The 21136-nt window shown below is 39.8% G+C and overlaps 1 protein-coding gene across 1 annotated transcript in view; it reads right to left on the bottom strand.

Annotated features, from left to right (window-relative positions):
- Positions 1-21136, bottom strand: part of col27a1b (collagen, type XXVII, alpha 1b) — a 63031-nt gene that overhangs the window by 39391 nt on the left and 2504 nt on the right. The window contains exons 2-7 of the mRNA XM_058375235.1: positions 20152-20222; positions 16121-17397; positions 12574-12627; positions 6058-6111; positions 3207-3260; positions 2939-2992 (exon numbers count right to left, since the gene is read on the bottom strand). Of these exons, the coding sequence (XP_058231218.1) occupies positions 2939-2992; positions 3207-3260; positions 6058-6111; positions 12574-12627; positions 16121-17397; positions 20152-20222 (1564 nt within the window). The remainder of the gene's footprint in view (positions 1-2938; positions 2993-3206; positions 3261-6057; positions 6112-12573; positions 12628-16120; positions 17398-20151; positions 20223-21136) is intronic.

The following is a 21136-nucleotide window of genomic DNA, read 5'->3' as shown; positions in this document are numbered from 1 at the left end:
CGGATGTTTCCTTTCAAAATTTATTACTCCTTTCACATTCCTCTCTCTGCATGTCTCGTTCTGTCTCCATCTTACTCATGCGCCTCCTCCCAAATGATCATTCACCTCTGACTTGCTGACTCAGGCCAGGACGTTCCAGCACTTGTGTCTATTTTTTCCTTTGCTAAAAGCAGACATTTGGTTTTATGTCTACTCATGAAATCTATTAGAGCAGAGGCTGTGATTGGAGGAAAAAAGAACAAAGATCAGAGTGATTATCTGCAGGGATAAACAACAAGGGAAATCAACAAGGGTGAGGCCGAGGGCAAGCGACAGGCTGAGAGAAGCTGAAGTGGCTCGATAGCTGATGGTAGACAGCTGCGTCGCGTCTGTTTAGACAGACACCTACAGCACAGGGGTCTCCAGCATGTGTTGCTGACTCTGTGCGGAGTAGCTGATTTAACATGTTACGTAAACTTTTTTAGAGTCTTTGTCTCTTCAGCATATGAGTGTGTGAAAGGATAGACCGTAATACACATTAGCCTTTATTCGTGTTTCCTCAACAGCTACAAAACTTTACACACCTACATTCCCTTTGGTCAAGCGTGTAAGAATAGACAGGAGGGAAACAGCACTTTTGCAAAAGTGGAAAAGCCAGACGGAACAAATAGCTTTTACACGTCTAAGTCTCATACGGATTTTGTGCTTTTTGTTTTTTTGCCCACACTTTTGCTCAGTAGATTGAGCTTCCTTCACGGTTTCCAGCATCTAAAACCCCAGGTGCATTGATTATTTTTATGTGCTTTCCACTGAGCGTTGGCTACTAGCTCACTCCATGCTAAAAACTAGTCAGCATGTCAGCTTGCCCCCTCCTCTTGTTTGAACTGTTCCTGTTGGTGACCCTGATCTGGCTTCTTTACAGTGTTTACCCATTTTTCAGTGCGGTCTGAGGATGTCTCTGGAGCCTGGCCATGAGGCCAACTGTCAGCGGGCCGTTTCAGTAAAACAACTGTCCTGAGATCAGCTTTCAGCACTGTGGTCCCTGAAATATACAATCAGTTTCAGGAAGCACAACTGATCCTGGGTCAGAAATAAGCATAAAATGTTCTCTTCTTGCTCCATTTACATTTCATAAATGCTTCCACATCATGTTTTGTCCTTTCAAATTAATAGAAAGCAAAAATAATATCATATTTTTCTTTTAATCTATATAACGGCATATACCCGGATGACCCTGAGCTCCAAATGCCTTCAGCGAGTCGGATAAAAAGGGCAGAATACTACACTGTACTGTAACAGACATTAGTAGTCTGTGCTTGTCCTATTACACAACACTGGCTCTCACTGCCAGACAGGACATCTGCTTTTATGCTGAGAATGTGTGTGAAAGGGTTTGAAGAATTAGGCATGGCCAAACACAATGGGTAATGAAGACCATTTGTTTTCCAGCTAATTGTCAGCTAGAAATTTAGAAAAGTACATTCAGCTCCATCCATTCTCTCAATCATGTTTAGTTTCTGCTCTTCATCTTCCATCTTTTTGCGTCAAAATGCTTTCTTCTCTAGATAGGGTCTCTATGGAATAACCTTGTGGTCCAGTGCCAGTGGTAATTTAGCAGAACTAGTGTCTCCAAGTAATTTTCCATGAGCTTTTAATGTATTTTTTTCAGCCGCAACTTGTGTGATTAAGAGCATATGTGAGCAACGAGGCAGCCAGGTAATTCCATTACTTTACAATGTTTCAAGCTGTCATTTTTGTCTCCAAACATATTAGCACTCCAAAAAGTTGCCGTGTGAGTTGAGTGTGATGTGCGTCATAATGCACTGCTCAGCATTAACACAAGCAAAGGAGTGTTTATAAAACAGCAGTTAACATGGAATAGGCTCTGAAAAGACCTGAAATGACATATGGCTTCATCTACAGTACGAGACTACTGAAAACTCAACTGAAAAATCCTTAGGAACAGAAATCCCACTTTCCCTGTTTAAAGCGAGAGAGAAAAAGAGTGAGTGTGGAGGTTTGCAAGACGACATTGGAGTGGGAGCAACAGGCACGACGCCAGGCGGAGTCTCTCAGCTTTCGAGTTGACTGTCCAAAAAATGGCCGGCTGGAACCAATCGCTTCCTCTCAAGCTGTTCGGTGCTGGCCTATTAATATGATCTCACAAACACGACCGATCCTTTTCTACACTGGCACGAAAGTTTGTCGGCTCATTTGATACTGCTGAAAGAATCGTATTCCCTAACAGCTGATAAACGGCAAATTACGACTCAGAGGGGAGGTTTTGAGAAATAATATGATGCAATTTAATAGGCCTTTTGCATGACAGGGCAGTTTCACCCAAAAGTATGCAGCTGCGAAAAGACTGACATCATCAGTCATAAGGGACAAAAAGTTGCTGAGTGAGCCGTTTTATCTGCCAGGCATAATGACCCCAAAGAAGTGTGTGAAATAATGAATATGTACGTTTCACAGTGTGATGATGTCATACTGCATGCTGGCCGCTGTGTTAGAAAACATGACCGAGAACACCAGCTTGCCGTATCTGGAGCCTGTTAGGCTTTCATCCAAACGAGTGAGAAGAAACATCCAGCGTGAAGCAGACGTTCTGCTCTGCATCGTGATCTTTCTCCCTCTGATGAGTCAATGGGATTTCACACTAGGCTGAATCAAGGAGGGGCCTCTGTTCATGGAAAAACCCAAACATTAAGTAACACGTGATCACTCACCCACAAACCTGGAGCACATTTACCAGCTTTGATTTATATGCCACAATACACATGCGTCTGACAAACCGCTATAGAACAATATACGCTTGGACTTCTGCCACTGCTATAATGTTTGCTGGAAAACCTTGAACACACAAGCCACTGAGGGGAGTCAACTGTTCCAAGCACCTGGAGATTGACACCTTTTAAAGAACAGCATGGAAATATTGGTTAGTTAAGAGTTTCCTTACTTTCCGTCCATTTTGTCCAAGTAGTCCAGAAGGTCCCATTATCCCAGGGTCCCCCTGAAAAAGTGAGGATGTAATTATGTAAGGTTTCTGGCACTAATAACATGACTATTTTAACTACAATTTCAATAGTTTACGACAAATTACATACATATGGATGGTACTAAAATAAGGTTAACATTCCAGTGTTTACTGGTACTGCAAGTCTAAATTATATGTATTGCCTAATGCACTAATGCTGCTAAATCTAGAGACAAGGGGAAGTGCATACTTTTACTCCATTTGGCGCTCTGCCAGGGGAGAGTCCTGGGTCCCCCTTTCTTCCCTATGACACACAGACAGGAAACAAATGATCCATGTGTAAGTGTGTGTGTACTGCATGCCACAGACACAGGGAGATATACTGTAAATGTGCATGCACACTGCTGAGCTACAAGTCACAGACTGATCACATCACATATCAGACCAGCTATTGAATTTTTATAATGAAATATCAACTATTTTAATGTGAACAGCACAAAGAGCAGCATCTCCAAAACATTGTGACATCATAACCTACAGTTATTACTACTGAAACATTGATTATTATGATTGCATTAACATTGTATTGATGAATTCTTAAATCCGATTGGTTAGAAGACGCCGTGCAGCTCTGACACTAGTTCCAGTTGGAGATTTATATTAATGAACTCCTTCTAAAATCAGTTAGCAGTCATTCAATATCATTTCTAATAATAACTTTCACAGGTACTTGCAGACACTCCATATACACAGATCAAAAGAAATGCTGTGATTGTCAAAATGATCAGGTTTTACATTACATGTTTATTTAGCAGTTTTTTGTCTCTCTGAGTCTCCAGTGTCAGGATTTGCAGCTACACACACTTAAAGAAAGGTACATTTGGATTAAATTGGGTTTTCTAGGGTTCTCTATGTAGCTCCAAAGAAACTGATATGCCAAAAAAGGTCAAAAAAGGACAAGTTCTTTGCTTTATGCATGAATTTCTATAATTTTGCTATATTTTATAATTACTATTATTGTAACAAGAAATGACTCAGCAAATTATGAATGAATGAACCCATGAAAGGTTCTATACAGAACTTGTAAAAGCTTGGCAAATGACAAACTGTAATTAAAAACTAAAAAAGACAGGCTAGTGAGGGAACGACTGTTTCTAAACTGCTTACAGTTATTTTTATACTTATATAAGGTAATAAATAAATCCAATACTAATATCCTGGAATGAATAAATATCTTGTTAGCTTTTGCGAATTGTTGTGGTATAACTGGACTCAAACATTTTTTAATGTGCTGTTTTAGTCCATTGTTGTAGTCCACACTCGATGAACCGTTAATCTGGCTTGCTTAAATCCAGGTCTAGCCTTATTGTAAGAAATTATTGAGGTATCATGGATCATATGAATCCTATGAGTAATGAAAATCCCACTGAAACATTAATTCGGAACATATGAGGTCAGTAAAGATGGTGTGATGATGTCTAACTATTTGTACTTCTTAAATCAAGTGATGAATGGTTAGGTTTGGGTTAGGGACAGGGTCATAGAGGAAATACATATTTTCTATTTCTTTTTTTATTCTTTCTTATTTCTTTTTCATTTTTGAGTGAGTTTTCATTTCACTGCAGGTTGTATGCTGTAGAGAACTGTTTTTGTGGCAAATAAACTTTTGAATCTTGAGCCTTGCATCTACCTTTTCTAATAACTTTGTATGAAATCAAGCCATGTGACTGAATTCACACTCATTTCTGATAAATACGGGTCACATCCCACTTGGCTCACATGGCCGATACTGATATTATACATGCTACACCCAGAGTTATGGAAAATGACTGTATAAAAATGTTATTCACACCACTGGACCTGCATTATTTTCATTCCAACGATCTGCATTCTGAGAGTCGCAGAATAGTAACATCTGTGCTGAGGCAATGAGGGGACACTCTAATGCAGCTTTGCTACTACTGAGTATCTCCAGGGCAGTTTACAGCGACATGCTTAATAAGTGCTCTCAAACCTAAGCGTCGTTGTTTACACAAGAACGTGGCCCATATATGCCTGCGAGAATGAGTTTACAGTAAGCTCTCCAAGGACACTGGGGACCACCAGGCACATTCTTCTGCCTTTTCAGGCAATGGGTGGCAGTCTGAATTAGTGTCCATGTCTCCTCACAGTCTTCACGTTGTGTTCAATCAAACTCACCACAGAGCTAGCATGATAAGTGTTTAGGTGCTTGCTTGTTTACGTTGTGGAACTAAAGTGCCTTGAACATGGTGTGTACTTATTTCAGAGGTTATTTCAGTTCAAGATGACTCTTTCACAAAGTCAAGGCAGGTGACACAGTTATATGTGATACCTATTGTATATATAGCTTTATAATGTTGAGTCATGTACAATTTTTTTTGGTGTTATTGAGGCTATTACCACTAAAACTTTCTGATGTGATGGCGTGGATGACACAACGTCCACACAGGGATGTGTGTCTGCAAAATTCTGTCTAGACAGCAATTGTACACCTGTTGGCTTGGGTGAAGCCTGAGCTGTACCATGTGATGCCCTGTGGATATAAGGAGTGCTTAACATCAGAAGAAGCTGTTACAGAAGTGTCTATCATAAACTGGAATAACTGCTAGAACTAAAATAAAAGCTATATGTAATGATTAACTATTAGTAAACCTAAAGAATAGGTTCACCCTGAAACACATTAAATACATTTATGTTGAAATGTTTGTGATGTGTTTAGAGATTCTGGTGAAAAGTTGCTCAACTTTTCTCAACTCATCGCTGGACACGCCCACATCCGTCACTAATGTTGCTGGAGCTTATTGAAAATGAATCTCTGGTCACTGTATGTGTACATGAACGTTGTATTAAACTTACTCATTAACACTTCTACAGTAGTTAATGAATAAAATTTCATTTTCATTTCATTGAATTGAAGATGTTTTCATATGAAAAACTAAATAGACGAGAAGCCAAAAAGATGAACAGTAAATGTACTGTACTGTATTTAAGTACCAGGGATAATAGATGATGTCTTTTTGTGCTAATCAGCTAATTTAACATTTGTTTACATCCCACAACAGACATGCGGCAGTACAAACCTTGACTCCTTTCGGCCCCGGGCGACCTGGGTTTCCATGTGGACCTGGAGGACCCTGCAACACAAGCACATGTTCACGTTTTATTTGTGCCATCACCTCTATGTTTACAGTTCTGTCACTGCCGGAAACTTAGACCGGGTCATGAACCTTGACCTGGGTTATTGTTTTTTCCACTTGAGAAGATTTATAATAGAAAAGAAAGGGAGAAGAGGGACGCAAAGAGCGTAAACAATGTCTGACACTGAGGTCGTTTGTTTAACTCTGATGTGTCTTTGGTGTGGTTTTCAAGCACTGTGGATATCCTGGTTACAATGTGTGTAAACACCTGTGTTTGTGCTTTCTCGTAATGCCATTATGAGTTGAAGAGCGAATGTGGAAAACGCTTTTAATAATCTTTAAATAAGCTTTATCTAATCTATAGCTGCCGCTAACAGGGAGAAGTTAAATGAATGAAAACTGACTTAAACTTTCAAGGCTGTAGGTTTCAGTAACACACAGGGCTTATGAGGTTACATGACATTGGGATACATAAGCCCTGGATGACATTGGACAAACCTGCATTAACATTCATAGTGACTTATTCCATCTGGCTCAATTGTCGATTTCATCAAGGCTGATAAACAACATAGATGTAGACATCACAATGATATAACACTTCCAGACATATGATGTGGGCTATTACAATTTCTGAGCTGACTTAGGTTAGAATGTTATAACAACTGACATCTTTTAAGATACCTCATACTAGTGACATACTAGTAGTACAGTGAGATATAAAGATCAGGTGTCCTGATCTTCTAATATAAACCAGCTGTGTCACAATACAACCTTATGGCAACATAAGTACCACTTAAGTGTGAGGTTTCAATAACTGGAGCCTTTTGCAATCTTGGAAGCTTTTACACTGGCACTTTAGTCTGAAACAGACTGAAAAATTGGTAACATGAACGCTGTCATGTGGACCGAGAAGCACACCAGGGTACTGAAACAGAGACGACCTGGAGGAGGTGCTGTGAGTTTGGTTCCAGTGCCGTGATTCCCATGTACTCGGGTCCACACTAGTTCCTGAAGTAAAGTAACCGGTACATGTGTTTTAGCCAATGAAGACATCATTAGTTTCCTCAACACAAGTGTAGCATGAGTGTTAGGGGAACTTTGTGGGATACAGAAGTTAGAGGTCAGGTGCCTTACTCTGCATAATAACAACAGAAAAATAATAATAATAATAAAAACAAATGTCTCGAGTCGCGTTGTGTTCCACGATGTTGATGACATCATAGAACTCCGGGGTTCGACAGAACAGATTGAGTCTGAAACCAGACTAAGGCTGGGAACAATCAAACTCAGATTTTGACCACAGCAAACATGCCCAGTGTGAAAACCATCTTGATGTTCATGTTTATTCAGTAATCTTGAGTAAGCAATTTATGCTGGTCAGGGTCATGGTGGAATCTATCCTGGAAGCACTGGGTGTGGATCAGAGACAAACCCAATAATGCTAGTCCATTACACGACATAATACACACACACACACACACACACACACACACACAAACACAAACACACACACACACACAGACACACAGAGTTTGAATCCCAGCACCACCAAGCTGCTACTGATGCTTAACTGATGTATAAGTGAGATAAATGTAAGTTGCTCTGGATAAGTATGCCTGCCAAATGCTAGAAATGTAAATGTGCATGGAAACTCCTGAGTTACCTCCTGTACCACCATGCATTCACAGGTCATGTTATTTGTCAGTAAGGGTCTAAAGCATGTAGGCGTGAATAATGCAACCATGTGAACATATGTTACTGAGACCTAAATAAAAGGTTTCCCCGTTACACAATTTACTAAACTGTTACCTAAGTCTCTATTTCACTTTATCTGATGCAGCTTGAATCAGCTTGTGGTTTGGGATGTGAAATATTTTAGCACTGCCCAATGTCCAGAGTTAACAGCTTGCAGAAAGTTTTGTTTATAGGAGTAAAACATGTTTAAACGGTTCCATTCAGAAACGCACAAAAACACAGTGAACACTTTCATAACTTAATAGCACCGTTCTATTTTCAAGTGCTTTTCTAAACACAATGTTAACAGCAAGGTCTGCGGTAAAACCTGATAATAACCCTGGTAATAACCAGAAACTTTCTGCTGACAGTCTTTTTTAAAGCGGTAATGTGAAGACAGGTTGTCATTTATTCATTTGATTGCTTTTGAGTGAACCTAGTTTGCTTTTGGCAGCTTGGAGGCTTGGAAAATGTGCTTTAACCCAACGAGTAAATAGTCGTTGTTTAATTGCTGGTTTCGCAAATTTGATCCGTCTTACTGTACGTCAACGCACACGTCACTCTCAGCTCAGACTCTGGGGGAGGTCGGATGTGATCTGCGCTTTCTGCCTGTGTGAGTATGAAAATTTTCTGTACTCCATATGCAAAATGGTTTAATGTTTGTGTTATGGCATATGGATGTGATTTTCTGCATTCAGTCACCTCTCCCACACACGAGGAAGAGAAGGACACAGCGTGATGAGGAGGAGATGTGGGAGAAAGTGAGAGATGGAGGCCGTCTTTTAATGGTCCTGACCTACATGCTAGATGAGAGATACTAAACACAATAATCACCAGTGCAAACCCAATCACTGTCTAGTCAAACCCACTGCAGTGATTCCGAGTCACTATGGAAACATTAACATGGCAGGTAGCTAGAGATTTAGAACAAAAGCAGCGATCAGTACGTGATGACAAGAACCACAAAGAGCGTTTAGGGTATGCAGCTATCAGTCCGCCTCGTCCTGAACTGTTCTGGCCAAGACACTAGAGTCATAAGCGGAGCACTTTTCCATTGCTGACTCTGCACATACCCGCCATATGGAGACGCTTACCCGGAGCTCATCTACAGATTTCCACCTCTTTATTCAACGGTTCGCCACATTGCTCTACATAGTGCAATTTGCTTGGATGCTGTGCATGTGGCAACAGTTAGCCAGCAGACAGAGCCAAAGAGAAGGTTTTAAATTATCCTTCTGTAATGGAATGACAGCCCTAGAGAAAACATAACTGGTACATGACTGATGTTCCTTCACAATGCTGAGGAGAATGGAGAAAAGCCCATCTTCCATCTCGCAATGTGTTCAGGTAGAACTGCGAGCTGACACCCGGGCGTCTTGTTTCACCTCGTATATTTCACCATCTCTAATTCCTTTCATGTGCGTGCCATGCTTGCTGTAGAGCTGCTAAAGCACCCGAGGGAGACTGCTGGTCTGGCTTCCTGGAATCTAATTCCAAAAGTGATGGAAAAAGGACAACATTTTCCACTTCTTCCATAATGTTGGCTCTAAACATTTTCCCCCAAACTGCCTAATCTTCGGAAATCTATTCGGGCTGGCATGGGATCTCCAGCGTCATGAGAAATGGAAACAGAAGCCAGGTTTACAGTGGTGTGCACTCCACATACGGAGCACCGTCCATTACAAGTGATGCATTAAGGGCAAACATGTCAAATGACCCAGAAACCCACTTGAGTCACATTAGTCAGCAGGATGAGACAATCAAACCAGTCTATAAACATTAACACTGTATGTACTGTATTAAGGCTTGGCAAAGAATGTTAGAAAGAATGACAGTGATATTCTCCAGTGGTCATGCAAAAATAACAACTCACAATACAGTGCACCATCATAGTTAAGGCCAAAGGCTTGGGATTGAGGCTACACGAGAACTCTGACGAAGATGGAGAGGAAAACCACATTCATGCCGTGCTTTCGTATTTCTTTCAAAAATGTGTTCTGCTCATAAACACTTGATCCAAAAGGAAAAGAAAAATCAGTAAATCTGCCCATAAAAGTGAAATGTGGTGTATGGCAAACAATATGCTGACACAACCTAGGAAAATATCACAAGTCAGGAGGAAGGAGATTTTTTTTAATATAGAAAAATTCTAGTTTTTACAGTTGTAATGTTTTTACTAGTAATTTAAGGACATGTTCAATGTTTTTAAAGGCATATCTCATGGGCTAGTACCTGATTCCAAATGCTATAGGATAATTCATGCTGAGAGGGTCAAGTCCCCTTTGTAATATTTGGCCTAGACTTCGCCCCTGGGGTATCCCTTTGGAAACATCACAAGAAGAGCGATGATGAGGAAACAGTGACTCAATACTAAAGCAACCAGCTTTTTCCATATTTAGTTCAAATCAAGCGACATTATAGCTACTCTAAATGTTAGTAAACTATTCAGTAAACACGCTTACTTTACCAGTAAGTTATAAATATTTTACAGGGTGTCTTGGCAGCTGCTGTAAATAAAGCAGAAGCTAACGTTGCATAGTATGAGAAACACCAAGAGCAGCCAGCTCTGCTCTACCCAGGTGCTAAGTAACATTTCGTCTTGCTATGGTGCCGGGGTTAAAGTTCAATTGTCGAGATGGCTGAGAACTCCCGAGGGTACGGTTTTTCTTCTGATCTGTCAAACACATCGTCGTCCGTACTGCACCGTTAGAAGAATGCAAGTGAACTGCTTTTAAATTGATTCTGTTCCCTTCCAAAAACTGCACCCAAAACAACAACCCAAATTCATTATTTGTATTTGGGACGAGTTGCCTAACCGAAAAAAGAAAACAAAAAAACAAACACGTATGCAAAACAAGTCTGAAATTTGGCACTAATGCCAAGATGAACCCTCAGAGAAAGAAAGATGGTTTCATTTAAACAAACTGTGTTTTCAAAGCCATGTAAATAATTAGGATGCCGCCACTTGCATTTGATCCACATAAGCATTACATCTGTGCTCTAATTGTACTCCAAACATGCCATACAGAGTAAATACCAGGCAGAGCTGTTTTTAGCTGAAAAACAATCAACAGAGCGGGCGCTTCATTTTCAACATCATCTTTGAGAGATTCAGATTAGACGAATTTGTCGATCTCACGTTGACCTTCTATCTACCCAACCACCCCAAAGCCTCTTGACCATGGTCTCGGAGGAACCGCAAAGCTGGTGAACACAAGCAAAGCTTAAAATGCCTTTAATAAGACAGCCACAAAGGCCTCTTTCTTCTGTTTAGCAGATTGGGTTCCCACACTGCAGCCCTGAGAGGCCCTGAGAAAGGGTTACAACAGGTATCTTACACACACAACCTTCAGACTTCAAACCAACACACTGGGAAACTACTTCAAACCGCTGACCTTTCTCTGCTCTTCCCTGGTCACTGGTTATCACTTTTGCTATATGGTGACCTACAAGTATAAGTCCTTGTTGCCTTTGTCCAAGAAAAACAAATGGAACAATTATATGCTGGTGTCATCTGATATGCTGATATCAGATAACTATATTCTTCTATGTTACACTCACCCTCTACATCTACTTTAGCGCCTGGGTCATTATTCATAGAGCCAACAGTAAGATAAAGTGCTCTTTTTCTTTACATATACAGTGGCGTCCAAAAGTCTGGGACCTCAATATCGAAGCTGAGAAAACTCCTTATTTACAACTGCAAGTAAACAGAAAGTTTTAGAAATGTGAAAATTTTAAAACAAAGGAAATGTTTAATATCTGGAATATTCAATGTTCAAATATCTGCACTATTTCTATTTCCCTATTTGATTTCTAAGTTGTTGTTTTTTTCCATTGACTACTGCACGCTTATCCAGAGCGATTTACAGTAGAGCTTTATAATCTCAAAAACATCCTCAATCTAGATCACTAGGCCATGAACTAAGTGTACCCTCAGTCCAAAAACTTGTAGTTCTGATTTTCCAAGAGACTAATCCCCTCCACTCACGCAGTCTAAAGACACTCTGATAGGTTTGATCTGACATGGACTAGAGTTCATGGCAGCTTGAGAGCACACTGTTATTAAATAAATGGGGATAAACCGAACACTGGGAAATTCTGAAATTCACGTACATGGTTCAAATGTTAAACTTGTTATGCTTGAAAAGATTATTTGTAATGACATATCTGGTATGAAATTAAAACAAATGCAAAATTGAAGCATGTTTATTAGCTGTCTCAGACTTCTGGACCATTCTGTAATGTATATCTTAAGTTGTTGGAAAAGAAATAAACATTTGTCAGGATAAGTAAATCGGCAAAACCTCCAAAATATAGATCTTCAGTTTGGTCATGACCTCAGTCTTAAACATGTTTGGATTAAACAAGAAACCAGTTTAACCAAGAGTGGCAGATTGTTCAGGGGAAAGGAAATGAATTTGAATAAAGGGGTATGTCGATTTTATCCCATCTGCTCTAACACTAAAACTACTGACCAGCACTTTTCTATTCATTTTAGTTAAATTCATTTTAAAACTAGAATGAATGTCCAGGTTACAGTATTGTACTTTTTTGATCATATGGTACACAGTTAAGGAAGAAACATTGTTTGTCACACTCTCCGGTGTCACCCTGATGAGGGCAAATAAAACTGAACTGAATAATGATGGCACACGTTGATGAAACACTGTATATGTTTTTACAAGGCACGATAAAGAAACTCATATCAGTGGGGCTACTTACCCGAGGCCCTCTTTTCCCTGGTAATCCAGGCTTCCCAGGGTCCCCTGGAGGTCCCTAAAAGACAAAACAAAAAGTCATACTGTGATGCAGAGCACGACTGTAAAGTGTTGAATGTCTACCTGCTGACATTTACTGATTTCTCCTACAGCTCACAAATCCCTGAATTGCATGATGGCACTGGGCCAGAGCTCATAGCAGTGAGGAACTGTTTCCAAATTGTCCTAAATTTTATGGGTTGAATGTTACACTGTCAGGAAACATTGAACCGAAAACATTTTGATTTGCAAGTTACAAATTTGCTGTTTGAACGTTAGCCCCCAAGTGCTGGAATTTTCCTTAGACTATGTCACTTGTAGATTTAATATAGTGTAAGGGAGCCAACTTGGGACTCCCCTTGTTGCCAATAAACTGAGCCCAAACCCCTAAAGTTTTACTGAAGTCTGCCTTTTTTTATTGGCAGAAAAACTCTGACTACAGCCACAGGCACTCTTGTTAATTATGGACATGATCTAACTTTAAACTGATTACCCACAAGGAACAACTGAGCGCCGAGGGGTCGTATTTAACGAGGGGTCAGCTTCCAAACATCAGGCACCTTTATTCCAAAGGCTGGTGTTTTGCTTTCATTTCTTCCATCAGAAAAGATACAGGAAGAGGGATTATGCTTGAGGCTTGAATGTCATATTGCTGGCTAGACATTTAGCTCAAGTGCCATAACGCAATTGTGGTTCACAAAAGCTAGTGGTACATCTAATACCTCATGCTTAACTGAAGTCCAGATCCATACATGTGGGAAAAATTTATTCGGCCTAGGAGCTGTAAAACTGTTATTCTTTCAGGCAACATCCTACAACAATCTAAAATTTATGCTTCTCCATCTGGCCATCTCTAAACAAGACAATACCAGGTAATATTTCTCAACATCGGTAGCATGAATCTGGAAAGTTCTCAATGTTTACAGACTTCCTGGTTTCCATTAAGTAAAAAAATGAGACAAAAAATAAAATCCCATGGGTTGACATACTGTATATTCAGTTAATTCATTTTCAGGCATGCATTTCTTGTAAGAAAACCATGATTTTCTCAAACCTTCAAAATAAAACGTATGTCACATGATGCATGCAAAAAGTAAAGCTAAGAATTGTTTGGATATGCTGAAGGTTTGCCTAACAAGCTCCATGTTGTAGAATTTGCAGAGAGAGGGAAGAAGGAAGGGAAAGGAGGGAGGGAAAGAGGACAGCCCCCGACCCTCTTCCACGTGGCACAGTTCCTCGTTGGAGTAACAGTATTAAGATATCTCTCTGTCTCCCTGTCTCTCTCGCCATGAAAAAATGCAGAGATTAGAACAGGAAAATAAAAAAAAATAAAAAACAGTAGCTGATCTTTCTGGGAATTTGGTTCTCCAGCAGTAAGCGCTCGGCTGTGTGACAATCACAATGAGAAGAACATCTGTTGCTAGCTGATTTGGTCATAGTTAATATGACAGGTAAGTCATGATGTACAGCAGTGGCCTACTTTTTACACAGCCCTCTATCTGCTTTTACACATAGCCCTCTACAAGCTTAACTGGAAGATATGTAGACAACAGCTATAACTTTGGTCTTGTCATATACTAACAGTTACAGAGTAAGACATTATTACACTATAAAGCTCAGATTCATTGCTTCGCTCATCCCGTGTAAATGTTAAGACAAACGTTGTGATGGTTTAGGCTGCGGAACATAGGGTGGTCGTCATGGCATTCCTTAAACGTCTGCCCATTGACCTCATCACCTAACAATGGGAAAATTAATGTAAGCATCCTATAGCCAGATACGTCACCAGTCAATGCTGCACACTTTTCACAGGATTACTTGAATGGGCTTTGAACCAAGACCACCAAATGTTCAAATGCACCAAAGATGACACCATTGAAGTTTCCATTCAGGCCAGTTCTAGACTTTTCATCCAGACAATGTTATTCCATTGCTGAAACCATGCTTAATGAGTGGTCTTTAAACTGGAAGCAGTCTTCAAAAGCAAATTTACTTATTAAGTGCTGCATCAGCATTATGTTCTGCTTGTTACCTAACCTCAAGCAGCAAATATCAAGCTTTAAGAACATGGTGGGCCTTAAAAACACATGAGCACAGCCAGTAATTCACATTTCACAGGTTCTTAAAAATAAGCAAAGTGCTAAGTCTGCCATCTGGATGCCATAAGGCATGGTTTTGGGCTAGGAAAAACTGATCTACATACCATGGAGTGTCAATTGTTGTAATTCGAACATAAAAAAAAGCTGTTTTAAGATTTTGCACTTTTAAGAGTGAGGTTTTTGTGTCCTACGGTTTGGATGCTGATATTGCAATTACAACTGATCATTTTATGGCCATATAGGAAGTAACCCTACTGCTTAAATTATACTATAAAATCATAGTCCTCTTTGTTGTGACCTTTACGTCAGACTGGTAGACTAATGATGGTGACCAAGACCAATTATTTTATTATTAATTTAGTCTGCCAAAACATCATTTAGAAAACTAATCAATAAAAGGCTGGTGTGATGGGACACATCACTGCACCAAAGTCTAATATTTTTTTGTACAACATGCCCTATTATGTTTTATTCCTTTTATACCAATTTGCTAAAACTTACAATTAATCATTTATTAATGATGCTTTTCATCTGTAAATAGTTCCATTTAATATTTTGGAACATGTTAATTCCTGTTATCATTACACTGCAGGATATATAAACAATTGCTCGCTCAAAAACTTCTTGTTTCTCCCTCTACTGAAGTTAATACAGAAAAAAATGCAGCTTGTTATATTACTTAGAAACCAAAAAGTGCAAACTGCTCCTGTGGTGGAAACTATCACCTGAGACTCCATATATGTTCCAAATGTCTCCTATCAGAATGCTTTGCTTTATTAGCACTTTCACGATTTTTATTTTTAAATAATGTGGAGTGTGCACTTTACAAGCCCTTGTGAATGAGTTCTTACTTTAGAAACAATATTAGAACAGTAACATGAAATGGTCACCACCTGAACTATTGCCAGAACTGCTGTTACAGAAAATGAATCAACATCTCACTAAACACATGAAAGAATTTAATAACGCTGAGGTATAACATGAGTTGGATGAAAGGTTTACTGATGTCTATGCTCGCCTTGCTCTTTTACCTTTGTTCTTACCTACACTCTTTTACCTTTGGCCCTCTATCAAAACACTCCATTCTCCCTCAACTCACACTCCAAAGAATCTATCGCCTGGACGCCAATCCTCCAGCACAGATGCCAAACGGCTGATGAAGATGTTTTATGTGCCAGATCATTTCTAACCAGAATGTTAGAACGGAAATTTCACATAAGCGTGCATTGCTCCTGGGGAAAACCCTTTCCATTCATTCAGAGGAACAGAGAACATAGAAGGATATACCTACATTTTAAATACAAATATTTTTAAGCTCAATAGGACTCAATTTGGACTGGAAAAACACTAAGGACACTCTTACATGTGCAAAGAGACATTTTGGTTTATATCACAGAGAACATAAGAATTTACCGGTGGTCCTGGCTCTCCTTTTAGTCCTGGGGGTCCAGCCAAGACGGAAAACTGCGTTGGTTCCAGGTCAAAGGTTTGAAGACCATCTGTGGCTGCAGGGGTAACAGGTACAAAAGAATTGGTCTTGGAGTAGCGAAAGGTGGTCACCTCTGGAACGGATCTCTTCACTGCTATAGTAGTCAGTTGCCTTTTTGAGCCGGGCAAAATGCTGGAAGGTTTGGTTGCTGCTGAAGGTGGAACGCTTTCTAACTTATTTCTGGTTGGTTTTGTGGTCACAGGTGTATAGTTATCTTTTGATTTCTGGAGTTTTATAGTTTTCCCCTTTTTAGAACTGCTCTGCTGGGTGGGCTTAGGAAATGTTGGAGGTGCCCTGGTCTTCAGGAGGGGGGTAACAGTTGATGTTTTGGCCTGTGTGGGAATCTGTAGAGTTGGTCTGGACAACCTCGGAGGCACCGTTCCATGCACAGACAGAGACAAGGACCCATTCCGGGATGTTATTTGAATGGACGTATTAGGTCCTCCTGAGATTTCAGCATTAATCCTTGTTTTATCCTGTGACATGCTGGGAATGAAACCTTTAGTGATTAGCTCAGTTATGGTCATTGGGGTCCGTAGAGTGACGGAGATATTGGGATCCAGGTGCAGCAGCGGTAAAAGTGGTGGTAGGTTTGCTCGATAGGTGTCAGCTTCCCTGCATTGTTGTTTAATGTACTTACAATAGTTGTGAGCTGCCTTGGCAGAAGGATGTATGTCAAACTGGCAGATGGCTCCTTCGAACTGCACTGAGTTCTGGCTCATTTTGCCTAATAGAAAGGAGCCTTCTGGATCCAGAGTTTCCTCATTTTTAAAATGCAAATTTGCATGTACACTTGTCTTCCCACAAGAAGTATATAAAGTGACCCTTTGGGGTTGGATGCCCAAAGCCAGGTTGTGCCACTGGCCATTATGAATGTCATAATCAAAATATACAGAGTTCTTTTGGCCAACGTAGACTACAATTTTGCCAGGGATGAACTGCACCCCTAGCTGAAGTCTCTTCCTCTTTGACACAATGGTGAAGAGGAATGCATTATTGATACGGTGTGAGCAGATGCTGAAGATCAGAGAGAACTCTGTGCTCAGCGGGACTGGCACCACAGAGTTAACAGGCACTTCGATTCGCACCCGCTGCGTAAGGATAACTCCTGACTTGAAGAAAATGACGCCTGACAGAGAGGGTCGTGTCCCTGATGAAGGTCTTTTTCCCACCAGGCCCAGCTTTTGGAGGATATCCACATCTAAAAAAAAAAAACAGAGCCAGATGTTACATAAGCCATTGCAATTAAAGCCTTGAAAGAAAATCTGAAAGAAATATGATGTAGCAAATATATAGCAAATCGTCCAAGTGAAGCTGAATTTGGGACAAAATACAGTTTGTTAACCATATATCTGCAGTTTCATGACATATGATAGTATGAAGTATAAAATACACAAGACAGCTGAAGTTCAACTTCATTCTGCTGTCTAAAATATGAAGTAATAAACAACAGATTACTAGATTATTATGCTAAATTAATAAAGTATCAGCTTTATATGGCAGTAATAAATAGAAATTTCAGAGACAGAGATAAGTCAGAGACAAAACATTCCTATGAAAATGAAGTAAATTATTTGTTTTACCAATCAGGACAGGAGGAAAATCAGTGTTGTTTGACCGTAGGTAGGCAGTGAGCCATTACTAATAAAAACAAATATCTCTAATCAGAGTAATATGGAAGACTGACAGCTGAAAATATACTCTGTAAAAGACTATGGCAGTTTTCTTCCCTACTTCATATATCGCGGCACATCCATACCAGATGGTCAGTTGATTATGTAACAGCTATACATTTTTGGCCTAACAGCTCCCCAAGGAAAACAAGCTGAAAAAAGGCCACACTGAGAGGAAGAGACTATTTATAAACTGTAATAAGAGTGAGAGAAAAAGGCTGACAAAAAAAGACAAAATCTGTATCAGTAATTATCCATGTATGCACTCCAGTTGGGAGCAAGAGATGAGATAGTAACACTTATCATCTGTAATCCAGAAATCGATCACAAATATCATCTGCCAAACAGCTGAGTAACACCTGATATCGATTAAGGATGTGACATGATCCAGACATCAAGTAAGACAGGTCCTATTGTGAAAGCAAAACTTTTAGTACAGGAATCAGCACTCAAACAAATGAGTGGAAAGCTGCCAGGCACGCTACATTCAAAGCACCGCTCTGTCTGAACAGGTCATGGGTAACATGACATGTTCCTAACGCAGTGGAGGAGACATAAGAGCATCTGGGCTGCAGGTCGAGTTGCAGACACCGATGTTCCACAGAAAGTCCCCAGATTCATTGGAAAGTAAAGACCACATTTGAATTGCTTAGCTCAGCACTCCAAGTCTCAGAACCAAAAACACAAAGACACTCTGGATATCCTTCAAAAACGTCTGTCAAAAGTGAGGACTTGCTGCTTTTTAAATGGGCACAAGTTAAAAATTGTTCATTGTAAAGCCATGGCTAAGAATAAACCTAGAACCTTCCCTAGGATTGATTTACAAAGACGGCCTTATCATAAGTGATGCAGGGTTGGGGTCGTGGGCAATAGGGAAATTTCAGTCAGTAGTGGGAGAACATGTTCCATGGACTGTCCCACACATGGAAAATAAACATCAACCTTACACTCCAAGCAGAACAAAAGCGTCTTTCATGAGCTGAACATCAGCATTAGACATAAAAGCTTATAGTGGCAGCGTTTTAATTCTGTTAATTGCTTTAAGATGCCATGAGTTAGATTTTCCACTACGTTTCACAGAGATAGTCAGAATAAGCTATTTGACCAGCTGTTAGTCAACAATCACTGCTTTACTACTGGAGATATGACATATGAGTAAGAATATACAGTGCATTAGAGATAAGTGAAGCCAAATGTTCATTAGAACGATGAAAATGGATGAAATGACCCCCCCACATGGGATACAGTATGCAAAGAACAGATGTGGAGATGACTGAATCTTAGTGGGTGGCTGGACGTCCATTAACCTATTAAGATCTCCTACATAAGGTTAAAGCAAACACAAGCAAACATAACAACGAGTTAAATGCTCAAGAAATCAATTCTACCCAGATGTGCCCCCTGCTGCTACGCTAGCTACTTGCTACTTATCTACACAAAACATACAGCAATTAAGATAGGTGGGGGAAAAAAACATGGAGAACACCACCATGTTCTGAAAAGAAATATGGTAACAGACATCTTGATCTTGGTCTGTCTGGTTTCTCACTAACCCTCTAAATGAGCCACAGAACAATTCCACAGGGACTGTTTTTCATTGTGGCCACAAATGCAGAAATATCCACATTGGCTCTCCATGTTGCCATCTGAATTTGAGCACAAGACTACTTTCAGGTGAGTTTTTTTGATGGATGGATAGCAAATTTGTGCTGAAGCGAGGGCTTTTTAAGCTCCTAAGTTAAACAAATTGACTCAGAGCAGACCTGATCTGAGGCTTCTGCATAAATCAAGCCACTGTTAGCGCTGGCAAAGGTGGACCCCAGTAGTCCACAGGAAAACAGTAGCACTGGCTGCCTCTCTGACCTCTGAATCATGGAAAAGTTTAATAAACTAATTTGAGAGATTATCTTATTTGGATGATCACAGAAGAGTTCATAGTGTTCAGATTTACTCTGTAACAAAGAACAACGGTCGAAAAGTCTGTTGATTTTACATTAGGATTACTAGTTGCATGGACCAAGATGATGCTATGCACATCAAATTATCTTAGCTATCCTCAATACACAAAGCTACACCACTCGTCTTCTGCAATCTCTGAAAATGTATAGCTGGTAAAGCGACCCACAGCTACACCAAAATATCATTTCAAGCACAACTATCTTCATTTCAATGTAAATGAATTGCAGGTGCACAAATAAATCACTCCATGAAAGTTACATACACTTTAAGTGTACAGCATATGAACAGAAAAGAAAAGAAAAAACAACATAATGATAATTTACCTTCAGGCTGTACCTGGGCCAACCCTAGATAGCAAGTACAGTAGAGGACCGTGCAGAGAAATAAGATTCTCCTGTGGAGAAAAATAAAATTTATTCACTGATCAAGAATTTTCTGTATAAATCTCAACACTAAATTACCTCAATTGCTGAAAGATCATTTAAAAAGAACATCCTGAATATGCACATTCTAACCCAAAAAGAATCATCTGTCAGCCCCAAGCAAAAGTCCTATTCCAGTCACTCTGACTGCAATTCCATGATTGTTCCTGGAACTGGGATAAAACGTGTTCACCTCTTTTTTTTCCCCCTTTAAAATAGCATTTTGGACTCGTCCTTTCTCAAATGCATAAACTGTTTATTGGATCTGACATGGCACCTCAATCATTTCAGTGACCCATTATCTAAATTTGCTGCAAGCAGCAATAACTTCAAAACCATTGAATACACAACGTCACTCAAGTGCAACTTGGTACAAATATGTTTAATGTAGGTACAATTAGGCTTGCAAATCTTTCTGATCTTCAGGGCACTGAACTTATAAACAGGGCAAATCATGTGGTCCAATTTAGTTCTGATTACTGAATGTTTAGTGAAAGTAAAGTTGGCATAGAAGTTATACATTAATAACCCAATTATCATCAACCCAAATGTGTTTCAAGTGAAGGAGGCTGGAGCTGCCTTGTGGCTGCTGGTCCAGAGGCTCTTGGGAAAAGTAACTGTAAAAGTACCAGAATACTTTAGGTAAAAACATGGCTTTCTCTGGCAGAGGATTAAGCCTTGGCACTAGATTAACCTTTTAGCAAGATAATGAACCCAAACAAACCTCCAGATTACCATAAAATGTTCTCCAAAGACCATCTTAGATTGTGGCTTTAAGGCCTATTGAAAAGCTATGGTCTGAATTAAAGAAGACATTCCAGAAGCACAAACACAAGAATAGAGCTTGAAATGAAATGTTACGCATGGGGCAATGCCCAAGATCCCT

The sequence above is a fragment of the Hemibagrus wyckioides genome, linkage group LG22, assembly GCF_019097595.1.
Source record: "Hemibagrus wyckioides isolate EC202008001 linkage group LG22, SWU_Hwy_1.0, whole genome shotgun sequence".
In the NCBI taxonomy this organism is placed as follows: Eukaryota; Metazoa; Chordata; class Actinopteri; order Siluriformes; family Bagridae; genus Hemibagrus; species Hemibagrus wyckioides.
The sequence above is the reverse complement of the archived record's forward strand: the minus strand, read 5'-3'. Positions and strand labels throughout refer to the sequence as shown.